At 39.2% G+C, this 13,538-nt stretch overlaps 1 protein-coding gene across 1 annotated transcript in view; it reads left to right on the top strand.

Annotated features, from left to right (window-relative positions):
• Nucleotides 1–13,538, top strand: part of Lrriq3 (leucine rich repeats and IQ motif containing 3) — a 94,941-nt gene that overhangs the window by 28,722 nt on the left and 52,681 nt on the right. Inside the window, exons 4-5 of the mRNA XM_075981027.1 lie at nt 860–993; nt 11,308–11,467. Coding sequence (XP_075837142.1) covers nt 860–993; nt 11,308–11,467 — 294 coding nt within the window. The remainder of the gene's footprint in view (nt 1–859; nt 994–11,307; nt 11,468–13,538) is intronic.

The raw sequence follows: 13,538 nt of genomic DNA, 5'->3' as shown, positions 1-13,538 counted from the left end.
GAAGTTGAAGAATTTATATTTTCCTTAGTTATGGTAAAAATAAAGTAGATATAAATATTATAACTATCATTCTTGCTTGATACCTGTATTGTTGTAAGTAATTTTACTATGTTAAAGTTAAAACCTTTCTTTTTATTTAAACAGAAAAGGGAAGGTGATGTGGGATTCTACTCGGTGTACTGTGAATACCATTGATTAATAAAGAAACTGCTTTGGACCTATAGCAAGGTAGAACTTATTTAGGCAGGAAAACTAAACTGAATGCTAGGAGAAGGAAGGTGGAGTCAAAGGAGAAGCCATGGAGCTGCCACCTGAAACAGATATGTTGTAACCTTGCCAGTAGGCCATGAGCGTCATAGTATAATATAATATGATATAATATAATACAATATAATATAAACAACAGAAATAAAATATAAATATATATAAAACAAGCAACCTTACTACAACAAAGGATGTCCAACAGCACACCTAAACTTCACAGCCCTGAGGAGTGTGTCATGTTCAGGAATTTTTTGTGCCCCTCCCATTACAATGATGCACATCAAAGGCCATCTTCATGTTTAAAGAGGCACCATTTCACATCACTGCTTTCCAGAGAGGAGGATGATTTCACGAATGTTTCCATATTGGGAGAACAGTCTGGGATAGAGGATGCTATCAGGAATCTTGCATATTGTGCAGAAAATTAAAATTATTTGAAATACTAATGATTATATTTTAATTAATACAACGTATATTTACTATTCAAAGAGTATGCTGACAAGACGTTGGTTAAAATTTTATTAATTCATTTAGATATCTTTGGTAAATGCTTTAATGAAAAATAAAAACTACTGAATAAAATTTCTTCATATAGGGTACAACCTATGAGGATGAAATTAATACTATCAAACGTGTTATTTCAAGGATTAATGGAATTCTGGCTCATAATTCACCAGTGTTGATTGTTCAGAGATGGATACGTGGTTTCATAGTTAGGAAACACTTGAGGTATGTTTCCTTTTCTTAATCATCTGAATGTTGAAATGAGATAAAAAATATCAAGTTTAAGAAGCAAATTCTAGAATAATTTGCACCTTTGTCGTTTCTGTTCTCAAAATAATATTTACACTATACTTGAGCTGTATAAAGGTCAATAAGAAAAATACCATATTATGATACATAGTCAGAATTTGATGCCTTTATTTGTATTTTTAATTGACTATAAAGTAATTTCTAAATACAAATTTTGCAATTTTTGAATACTATGATATTTTTTTTAAGATTTAAAGATGCCAACCAAGAACCTATGTTGAAATTTTCTCTTATTAGAAACATAGTCATAGTTTTATGTATATATGTATATATTATCATATATATTTATATATGATAAAATGGTGGCTTTCTCCTCTATATAATTCTACAAAGTGGTAATAGAAGTCATAATACAATATATGTATATATATTTATATATAATAAGGGTATATATGTAAATAAGATAAAATAAGTTTATATGCCTTAAAAGTATAAGAAGATTTTAGGTTTTATTGGAATCTTTTGTTAATGCATTCAGGACTGTGTTTTTTGTCTCAGAATCGAGGCCCCCTCTGCTACTGCTATAACCTGAGATAATATCCCTGTTGACTGGACATTGCTCACAATCCCAGCACGTGTAATCAGAGTCCCAGTGCTGTGGAGAGGGTGTGAGTCATAAACAGAATCTCTGTGTCCAGGCCAGACTGTTTTGAGAGCTCTTTCCTTGAAGATCTCTTCCATTAGGCACGTCATGTTATTGCTCTAAGCCAGCGTTTCTTCATCTGTAAACGGTAAAGAGCAGAGCTAATGGCAGTGCTCATGCACTTGCTTGTAGGAATGGAGAGAATGAATTTAACATGCCAGCACCCAGCAGAAGTGGCCACGACTTTGCACTAGGTACTGCTGTAGACGCACCTCTACCATTGTTTCTGGGCTGTCTGCACTATCTACCTCTGCGGAAAACGTACCTGGGATGCTCCCCCTTTGTCCTTCATGTTTCCTCAGCACACAGGATGACCTCGTCAGACTGGAGTTCTAATCCATTTATTCTCCAATTCCAAATCCTCTAGTGCCTCCAAAGGTACCTAGGGACAATTTCTCAATGACAAGCTCTCACCATTCATGTTACACTGCAACTGTCTGGATCTTGATCTGTCAGTTCCCTGAGAGACTCCGTTTCTGTGTTCTGCTCTGGGTCTCTAGAACAAAACAGGGCTTGAACCATTGAGTGATCACAAATTGTGAAATTGATGAACACAATAAATGAACATCCCATGAGATCTGGGATCATCTGTTTCTGGATCAGTCTACGGGAGAGTGAATGTACAGACTAGGAAACAGCAAAAATGAGCGGCACCAAAGAGAGGCATTACCACACAGCCTGGGGTCCTACCCACCCCAGCGTCTTAGTCCTGATAAAGGCCTCCTGACAGCAAGACATTTCATTTTCCTTAAAGGTTTTCTTTTGAAATGCCTAAATACCATCCACTTTCCCTCAGCCCCAAGTGTAGACTGAGCCTAGACTTATTACGAGTCCTATAGGTTAGAGTGGAAGCTCTCCTGGTACACAGACGGTGGGGTGAAGCATCTTAGCAAATAGGCAGAGGCCTGTTCCAGACTGGCATCCAGACTGAGGTCACAGGGAAGATGGAGGAGACTCTAGGACATGGATGTTAAGCAATGTGCAGTTCATGTTAGAAACGGGTCCATCCACTTCATGTGTCTAGTTTGTAACCAGATCTTTGCAATGGTGTCTGTGTTGGTGTCTGTACTGCACATCAGTGAGCTGCTGCATGGCTCACTGGTGGGTGTTTATGAATAAAGGGGCTGTGTCGAATCTGTAGCTTGTGGCTTTGTTGCATGTGTGTTGAGTCCTGTGCACCTTGACCTTCTGTTTTTTTCTTCCCACTCCTGTCACTGAGTATCACCAGAGACCTCCACTTCTCTCAGACGGGAGTGACATTTAAAGAGTAAGACGTAGGAGCTGGATGTGTTGTGTGACCATGGGTCATCCTAGTTCCTAAGCCATGTCCAGAGATTCAGTGTAGAATGGATCCTGCTTTCCAGAATGACTTCATGTGATAATCCCCCATACTAGGTTCTTCTCTGCCTGCAGTGAAGACTGTCCCCCTCTTCCTCCAGAAGAACTGTGATTATCAACTTATCAGAAATTTCAAGCACTAGTTACTCCTACAGTATGAACAAAGCACTTGGAGAGTCATAAGTGGACACTGCTGCCAGCAGCGCACTCAGTGAGGCTGCAGACCCACTGCATGTTTAAACGTGTTTAGACGGAAGAACGATGCGGAACACTTGTTTCATTTGTCACAATGGTATTAGCTCCTTACTTACTGATTCTCTCTCCTTAGATTTATGAATATTTTAATTTGTTTTTATTAGAGCACTTTCCATCGTGTTTCCTGATAATCATGCCCCTTCTCATTTAGGTTGAATGGATTTTAAAGTGCTGATCCCTCTCTGCACTCGACCCTCATTTTCCGATTCCGCCTGATTCTAGTTAGTGTTGCTTTCTGAGTCCTGAGCAATTTCATGCTATTTTTTGTAGTTCATTTCATGGTAATAGGTTGGTTTTTCCCTTTTTAAATTATGCTTTTATCTCTTGATCTTACTCTCATTGTCAATAGCAATCCTATTGTTCTCTGTTTTCTGCTTGTCCTTTACTATGTACACATCTTTATGAGATTGGATGGATTTCCTGATCTGTAAGAAGATTCCTTTGTGTTTCTTGTCCTGAAGCTTTCCCCTCTATGGTGTTGCAGTGTCTAAAACATATCTGTCCTTCAGGGACCTGTGGCTGGGGTCCCACCATCTCCTTTCTTCTGTGTACCTCCTTCCAATTTGATATTTCCCATCTTAATTTTAAGTCTTTCCCCAAGTACTTCCTATGACCTTTGAGTTTTGACCTAGAGTTGAACTGTGGTTAATATCAGGACTTCATAATAAAAAAACATTGCAAATCCTATTCCCTGTGCTTCATCTCTTGCATTGAATACATTATGGTGGTTCAGCGTTCTTAAGTTACCTCTCCAGCCTTGTTGGGAGTGTGTTTCTGTCTTCTTTCTCTTCATCACCTGCCTTAGTTCTTCCATCTGTCTCCTCCTTTCTGAGCTCCAGAGTCTTACAGGTATCATTTTTTAAATCACCATCATTCATACTTTATGTTTTCAGAAAATAACATTTTATACTTAAAATATCCTGTAGTTTTGAGAGTAACAGTTAAGGAAACTGTTATTTAAGCATAGTCAGAGTTTATAGGTTAATTCAAATAGCTGATTTCCGGTGGTTGCATATTTCTTGTGTATAAAATAGGTAAAAGTGTCAGGTATTGTTTCATACAGTTTCATAAAATAAAGGTCGTCTTATTTAGAGAAGACTGTTTGCTACTGTAGTCTGCACTATGTCATTACTAGTTCCTTTGATAGACAGGGCCATATGGCAAGAGCTAGGTTTTTAATTAATTAGATTTTAGCTGAGATCAGAGTTTTATGATTTATAATTTAAAGATATCTGCTATATATTCAAGTGAATATGATGGAAGACATTTATGCAATATAATAATGTAGTAAGATGATAATATATTGTATTCATAGTAGGAGTAAACTAGGAAGCCCTATAACTATTACGTTATAATTTTTGAAACCTTTACCCGACTTAATACTACATTTTCAAAGAAGGAGCAATGCATTTGTCTATCATTTATTTGTTTGCGTATAACACAGATTACCTCAAGTGTGGCTGAGCAGAGTTTTCTGTTTTGTTTTTTTTTCTATTAAAGTTTATAGTCAAAGAAGCTGATATCTGTGACTTCAAACAATGTTGCTGACCCCTGATTCCTTACTTTTATTTCACATTTCTACCTTGAGTTCCAGTGTCAGTCACTTGTGGTCCTCAGTGGCTGCCATCGTCTCTGCCATTATAGTTCTTTCCCGGGAATGACAGCCAGTGGAGGATCACATTGTTCTTGTGCCTCAAATTCTCTGATGTCTTATCAATGCCAAGGAAGCCCTTCTTTCCATGTCTTCATGTGCACTGGTAGGACCTCTCAGATACTCTACTGTTGCAGCCATAATTGCATTTGCAAAACATCGTATATTCAGCAATATAATGTGATCATGAGAGAGACAGCAGGAAGCAAATGTCTCATGAGACAACTAGAACATCTTCCTTTCCTGTGTGAGGTGAGAAAAAGAATATGGTGCCCTTTGAACTTCTGACACATCACACTTGTGCAGTGCATGACATGGCAGGGATGTCACTCAGCCTCTGAAGGAATTCATCATGTTAGTACACTGGCAGCAGAGGTGACCAAGCTTGTGTCCATTGTCATTTTCTCATAGATAGGAAACTTGGCCTTTGTTCCTAAAGCTGAAAGGGAGAAAGGAAATTGGGCACTCTCCATCAGTGCTACATAGTACATGGAAAGAAACAGAAAATCATATGTATTGTGTAGAACATTTGACTATATTTATGGAAAGGAGAAAAACTGACATATTAAAGATTAAGCATCTGTCACATTAAGAGGAAAAACAAACTATATTCAATATGAGTGTTCATGAAGGTAATGAACATATAGAAGTTGAAGAAATAGAACATGAATATACAGTGGACAATAAGGAATGTATGTAAAATCAGTAAGTCTACAATTTATCCTTTTTGAAGAGCAATAAATAGATAATTCTCCAACAAGAGCAATAAATAAAAGAGAAAGAAGAAATAAAGAGAGCAATATAATGAAGGTATCAGGACAGAAGAGACCAAATACAACAAATTGATCACATTATAACTGCTGTCTTTGTAATTACTCTGTTTCTCAAAGTTCTTAGAAAGAAAAGACATACATCTTGTCTGTTGCTTGGAATTATCACACAACTGGATGAGAATTCTGCAGTAATGAAAATTGTAGGCCAGTCAGTCCTGGAATACATAATGTGAAAACCTGGAAATAGTTTAGCATGAGATTCAGTGGTACATAAAAATCTAATACATAAGTTTATCCCAGGAATGTGAGGTTAGCTTAACAGAAATAACAATGAAGGAGAGACAGACCAGTTTTGATCTGTCCATTGCTGTGTCAGCTGAACCCTGTGCAAACTGAACCTCTTGGGTCCATGGTGCAAACGTTCCATCCTATTTTTTCTCATTTCACACAGGGCAAGAAGACTTTGCAGGTGACTCATATGGCTTTGCTCCCTATTACCACTCTCAAGACTACCGTCAAATAGAGTATCTGAGTGGTTTTAACCCAGTCACAGGAGGACTTGAAAAGGAATTTCCCTAGGTACAGAAGGCACATGAGGGAATCAGAAGCACCAGAACAATTTGATCCTCTGGTGGCTGTCAATCATGAGGAAGGAAGAGTACCTGCAAAGGACCAGAGAGTGGTCATCATTAGCTGGGAATGAGACTCCTGACAGAAGTCAGCCAAAATGCAGAGAAGTCAGTCCTAGACAAATGTCTGCATCCTGCCTGTTGGAGGTCTCAGTGAGTTCAGAAATGAATATTCCTTTGAGATTTTGCTAAGACCTCCAGCCCAGCTTGATAATCTTACTAATGTACTAGCAAGTACAGGAAAACCATCTCAGTGTCTCAGGAAAATCATCTTATCTAATTTAGCACCCCTTTGAGATTAAAATAAAATTAAGTAAACTAGAAATAAAAGTTGACTTATTGTTCTGGGTGCAGTTCAGTTGGTAGACTGTTTGTATGATATGCCCAAAGCCCTAGGTTTGATCATCAGCACCCCATAAAAGCCATAGATAGTGGTGCTTGCTTGTAGTCCAGACATGTGAGTGGTGGGGAATGGAAAATTGGGAGTTCAGGGCCATCCCTGGATACACAGTAGTTTGAAGGCAAGCTGTATTACATCTCTCAAAAACAAAAATAAAACCCCCACCCCAAACCAAAAACCAATACAAAACAAAACAACACAAAGTATATTCAATAACATAAATAATGACTCCATTTAGATATTAGACATCTAATGGATTTATTATCACTTAGAAGTGAAATAATGAACTCATTTCCCTGAGAGCCTCAGTGCATCGGGGTCACAACCATGACCCCTGTTCTTTAGCATGGTCTTCTAAATTAGTGAACCTCAGTGAGAAGAATAAAAGTTCCTGAAGAAATAGAAATGTAGAAATATAATCATATTTATTTTTTAAATTTATTTATTTATTAAAGATTTCTGTCTCTTCCCCGCCACCGCCTCCCATTTCCCTCCCCCTCCCCCAATCAAGTCCCCCTCCCTTGTCAGCCCAAAGAGCAATCAAGGTTCCCTGTCCTGTGGGAAGTCCAAGGACCACCCACCTCCATCCTGGTCTAGTAAGGTGAGCATCCAAACTGCCTAGGCTCCCACAAAGCCAGTACGTGCAGTAGGATAAAAAACCCATTGCCATTGTTCTTGAGTTCTCAGTAGAAAAAGCCTGGGATAAAATCAAAATTATTTTTGATGTCACAATATGAGTTTGCAAACTAACAGCCATAATCCAAAAGTTAATGGTAGTTAGGATATGTAAGTAGTTAGGAATCAGAAAAAAGAAGTGAAAATGAACACTTACAATGCACTCATTTTATGGTTTTTCTTTTAAGGGTAGACACATGAGATGAGCTTTTCAAACAAGTACTAGAGAAATGCATTTCACACACAAAGTTTAAGAACCTGGTACCTACCTGTAAAAGGACAGAGAAAACAGGATAGGATAGGAAGAGTCTCAGGCAGCAATCTAACTGAAGAACGTTTGACCAGGTTATCTGAGAATCTTTGCACAAGGTTGTACAATGCAGGTATCCTACATCAGACAGAAATGGGCTGTCAACATTGTCTTCCATGTGCTTGGCCAATGGCTAGAAAAAGCCTTGGGGAGCAAGGAAGTTCCAAGGAAACAAAGTTGGGATGTCAGCCAGCTGTGCATCTCTCAGTGAGCTCCACAAGGAGATCTGAGAAGCCCATGCCACGGCTACATAGGGGTTGTTAGGTGTCTTGGTTAGGGTTTCTTTTGCTTTGAAGAGACACCATTACCACAGCAACCCTTTTGAAGGATACTTTTAATTGGGTGGCTCACTTGCCGTTTCAGAGGCTGAGCCCATTATCATCATGGCAGGGAGTATGGCAGCATGCAGACAGATAAGGTTCTGGAGGAATAGCTGAGAGTGAGTCCACAACTTGGAGGCAACAGGAGGCTGATTGACAGTCATAAACTTCAGAGCGTAACCCCAGAGTGACACCCTTCCTCCAAAAAGGCCACACCTACTCCAACAAAGCCAGACGTCCTAAAACTGCCACTTCCTTTGGAGGCCATTTTTTTTTTCAAACTACCACTTTAGGAAAGATAGGAACCGAGTTTCAAAACAAAACCACCAAACGCTACTAACAGAGGAAGACCATCGTATATTCAAGGATGAGTTGCTTTTGTTGTGTAACATGGATCAATATATGGTTTGACAGGAAATAACACTTTGAGAGGCAGAGGCAGGCAGGGACTTTCTAAATAGGCCTCCAGTGACCCCAGAAATAAAGTAAACATTTCCATATAGGATTTCATGAGATTCAAAAACAAAACAAATCAAAAACCTCCCCCAACAATAAAATACTCCAAATAGAGGAAATGGTAAACACAATGAAGAGACAGATTACAGAATGAGAAAAAGAAAAAATTGCCAGTTATGTATCTCCCAGATGGTTAGTATCTAGAGTACACAAATAACTAAAACAAACAAACAGTGCAAACCTGCTCTCAACCCCCTAAAACCTGGCGAGTAAATAGGTCAGTGAATTGACCAGGCAGTTCTCAAAAGGGGCACAAGTGACTAAAAACATGTGAAAATGCCTTCAAGTTCTTCACCCACCAGAGGATACGATGAAAACAGCACTGAGTTTTCATCTCAAAACAGGCAGAATGGCTGTCTTCAAAAGATGGCGACCAAAGTTTCCAAACACAGGCGGACAAGAGATTCTGTTAGTTAGTGAAGTGTACATGGTCGGCACAATGGAAAGAGTAAGAGACTTTCTTCGACTCACACGACCACAAGTCCTCGCCCCAGTGATGTGCATAGATACCTGCCCATCCATATTTATCATGTCCATAGTCAAAATAGCCAAAATAATGCATTAGTGAGGAATCCACCAACAGATCGGATGAAGAAAACAGAATATATTCACAATGAAGTTGTATTAGGTCATAAAGAGAAATAACATTATGTAATTTCCAAGAAATGGTAGAATTTGAAATCATCATTTGAGAGAAATAAGAATGACCCAGGAAGAGAAATGTTTTCTTTCATATGTAGAAACCATGTTTAAAACAGAAAGCAGAAGAAACACTATTGTTAGTGAGTGTAAGGAGACTGGACAGTAAAGGGTCGCAGTGTCGGTGGCTGCACTTACTTCCCGTGGAAGTGGGCTGGGTAGAGTATGCAGGTAGTGGCTTGGGTGACACCTATCCTTCCACTGGGCACTTGGAATTTCTGGAGTAAATGCTTGTGCTTTTGCCCTGAACTTTTTGAGAATTCTTGGAGCTCTTTTCCTTTCAGCTTTTACTAGTTGTGGGGTCTCTCTCACAGTACTTTGTATTTCTGTTCCAGAAGTCACCAACCCAGCGTGACTTCTTCTCAGAGCTCTAGGATTATTTTCAAACTCAGTGGCTTGCTTTATGTCTTGGATCAGCCCAAGTGTGGCATTGCTGCACCAGTTGTCTGCCTGGTCCATTGGCCTGACACTTCTCTGGACAAAACGCTTTCCTCCATTTCTCAAGTGCTGAGCCATGGTAATATAGTTAATGGTTTGTTTATGCATAATTTATTGGGGCATAATGCAAAACAGTTCCTTTCCCATGAAAATCCATGCTTTCATTTACGTTTGACAACTGAATGATCATGAGAGATAACTTCAAAATTTCTCTTGTGGATAAACATGTTCATCTGGCTGCATCACTGGTTGCCCTTGGAAGTGAAGCCTAAGGGAAGAGTGCACCCATCTGCTTAGCCTGCTCACGTGATTACTGCGTTCTGTTTGCTTTCATGCACTCCTTTCCCCATGTACTGTATGCAAGGGGAGCAAAAGGAACAGCTTTGGGAAGCTGAGCTGCTGCTCCAGAGAGGTGCACTGCAACTGTGAATGGGAAAGGTTTTATTGTCTTACTACACCATATACTAGTGCATTTGTAGGTAAGAAGATTGAGGATGGAGGAATAAATAGAGGTTGTTAATGATGTAAGAATGCCGCGTTGTTTGGATTGCTTTATTTCTGATATTGCTAAGGATCCATTTTCGAATTGGCTTATCATTTTAACAGATGATCTTTTTCTGTCGCATAGGATGGGTTTTGTGTGCATGAGATTGGCTTAGTTCACTTGGTATGCTTTCGGGGATTGTTAGTAGATAAAGCTCGCTGCCCTTGCTCTAATCTCTTCCACCTCCATTTACAGTAACAAACTTTCCCTCCAGTCCTGTGTTGCTGTGCTGGGAGGTATACGTGCATCAGTGTCTTTCCACTCTTTGCTGGCATTGCTGGCATCTCTTCACTAATACTGACCACTTCACTCTGTAATCAAAGGCAGGGCTGCCCTACCTTTTCCTTATGATGATTGTAAAGGATCAAATGGGAATTCTAGCACAGTGTTGAAAAGGTTAGGTGAGAGAGGATACATCGGCCGTTACTTCTGCTCTTAGAGGAGAAAGTATCCAGTATCCTTAAGTGTGATGCTAGTTTATAAACAGTGTTTGTGAGACGATATTCCACTAAATAATATAATAGGATTAAAAAGTAAGTGCAACTTACCTCGACTTTTGCTTATAAGTGTGGCTAGCAGACATGTCCCTATTCTTTTTTGCCTTAAGTTCTAAGGATATCACTGCTCTGTGTACTTCCTTTGCATTCACAATTAGGACAGATAGAAACTTTAGGCCCAGAAACTCCCATGCTGCAGTGAAAGTCACTTCCCTAGAGTGGAGACAAGACCTGCCACTCATCCCTTGCTTCCCAGTGACAACCCAGTCCTGCCAGCCCTTCCACTGTCATGTAAGGCACAGAGTGAGATATAAGGACTGGACAATTTTTAGGTGTGTTGTGCAGCCATTTTGCAGCTTACTGAACATATAATGAACGTATGAATGTTGGTGGCATGCCTTGCTTCATAAATAGCAATAAGGTAAAGACAAATGATTCACTGGACTCATCATCATGAGTGCTAAGATACAGTTAGATCATAAGTAGTTTCACTTTTTCACTAAGAAAAAATTAATAGTTGTTTTCTCCTCCCTTATATTCAGACCATATTTTACACGTAGAAGGCCTCCACAGAAAATTATTAAGGTACTTGAAACAAAATGGTCCTGCGTAGATGGAAGACATGAAGACAAATTCTTGGAGGATATCTTCCTTTTCAAGCCTGAATCTAATACAAAAGGGAAGGTTGCACACTGGAAACAAGTAAGTATAATTAGTTATGTTGACATGCTTATCATTTATAATACTAGGGTTGTGGTCTATGTAATATTAATAAAATATCTTCAGTTTCACTTAAGTAATCTTCATTATGTCGCTAATATTCTGGTTCAGAATCTGTTGGTGTCAGAAAAGTCACGTGATGCTAAGAACAGTATTGCACATTGCCTTAGTAGCTCCCCCAACCTTTCTGTAACCATGACAGTGTCTGCCTACGCATGACTCTTGTTTAATTGTTGTGAGTAGTAAGAGTCACATGAAACCGCTTAGTTTTGAAATGTAAAATCATATTTATATTTAGCTTATTAAGGATTTGGTAATTTTAGTTTTATGTACAGTTTAACATTTATCCAGTATTTTTTGACAAGTCAGAAATTGTTTTGAGAAAAGAACTGGAAAGAGAAAGAAACTCGATCTTGTTGAATGTCTATGATATTCTCGACACTGCGCTAACTCTTTTGCTTCTGGATCATAATTTATTCCCCAAGGGATAGGTGTCTTTATAGTCGTCTTTGGACCCAGGTACTCTGACACATGACTTCTGCCTCCATTATTTTGGGGATTTTGTTTTGATTGTGTGTTAGGTAATGTTAGAGGTGACAATTCAGCAGGATAGTAAAATCAACTGTGATTGCCTTTGACAACCTCCAAAGTTCTGTGCTTGTGGTCAAAGTACCTGTGGACCTACCTCTCTTGTGAACAGCCTGAGTGCCCTGAGCATAATGGGAAGAGCATCCCCACTGGGATCCCAGTGTCCCTGTGTTAACAGAGGTTGTGACTCCTGTCCACTCCTCAAATCTGATGGCAGTGGCTGGGCTACAATGACTGTTTTAAAGGCAAGTGTACCCCACCTTAACCCTATCACCATTTCCTCCTCAGAAGTCACTGTTCCCTATGTGAATTTGTTCCAGGGACAGGGCATGCCATAAACTTAGAGCTCACAGGCAGGACAAAACAACAACAACAAAACACAGGCCACCATCTGAGTGGCATCTGCTTTGTCCAGAGACTCTCTCTTGGTGTTGTAAGCTGACAACCTGCTTACTCTATGCTGATAAACAGTCAGGATGTGGGGGAATGCGCATATGAACTTAGCACAAGTCACTATCACATGGGCGAAGAATTAGAATAGCATCCATTATTTAAAGATCATTTAATATCTGTGAAGTTTCAGAGAATATAACATTGGTCTTGCAAGCATCTTGAATATTACAACATTTTTGCTAAAATACAGAGTGCTTTAAATCTCTTCTTTATGACTAATAGTTTGTTAGCCATCACTATTAATGACATGGAAGGCCCATTCCTTCATAGTTCATGATTCCTGTCTCATGTCCTGCCATTGTTTATAATCACCATTCACAAACCAGCCTACAAGCTGTGTTCATGTTTGTTTCTTAAAATAGTTGTAACTATTCTTGTCAGTTTCACTTTTTAAGGAATTATTCATTCTATGCAAATTGGTCTTCAACCTTTTTTTGGCCAAAATGGAATTCTCCATAAGCTTTAATACTTTACTGTACCACTTCCTATCCAGTTCGTTTTGTCTTGGAGTTTGGCTTATTAGGAATTCAGTAATAAAAGTTTCTTCAGAGGAAACCCGAGACAAATCAGGATCTAAGGTATAAGAAGTGAAAACAGGTCAGAGACTAAGGAAAGGAGTGACAGAGCAGACACCTGATATAGGGAGTGAATTTCTGTAGATTCTGCCTGTAAACCAGTAGGATGGGTTAAGCAGAATGCACTCAGAATTCAGTAATTCAGTCAAGCAACAAATGTCCAAATATGGTCCTGCCTGGGATGTAAAAGTCATGACCAAATTATTTAAAATTTCTCCTGTCTTTGGTAACACAAAGGCTGGAACGAGATAGAAGGAGGAAGTCAGATAACGTTCAGAAGGAAATATGAAGTTAGCATCCAGATTTTCTGGAAGAGACAGTCATGACCCAAGAAATAGAAATTTAGGAGTCATGAGGGAAGTCCCTTACTGGACCGTCAGCAACTGCAGAAAGAAAAAGCAACAACAGCAGCAGCAATAAAACAAACCCTGAGAGTC

The sequence above is a fragment of the Microtus pennsylvanicus genome, chromosome 7 (assembly GCF_037038515.1).
Source record: "Microtus pennsylvanicus isolate mMicPen1 chromosome 7, mMicPen1.hap1, whole genome shotgun sequence".
Lineage (NCBI taxonomy): Eukaryota > Metazoa > Chordata > Mammalia > Rodentia > Cricetidae > Microtus > Microtus pennsylvanicus.
Note: the sequence above shows the minus strand (reverse complement) of the source record. Positions and strands in the feature narration are given on the sequence as shown.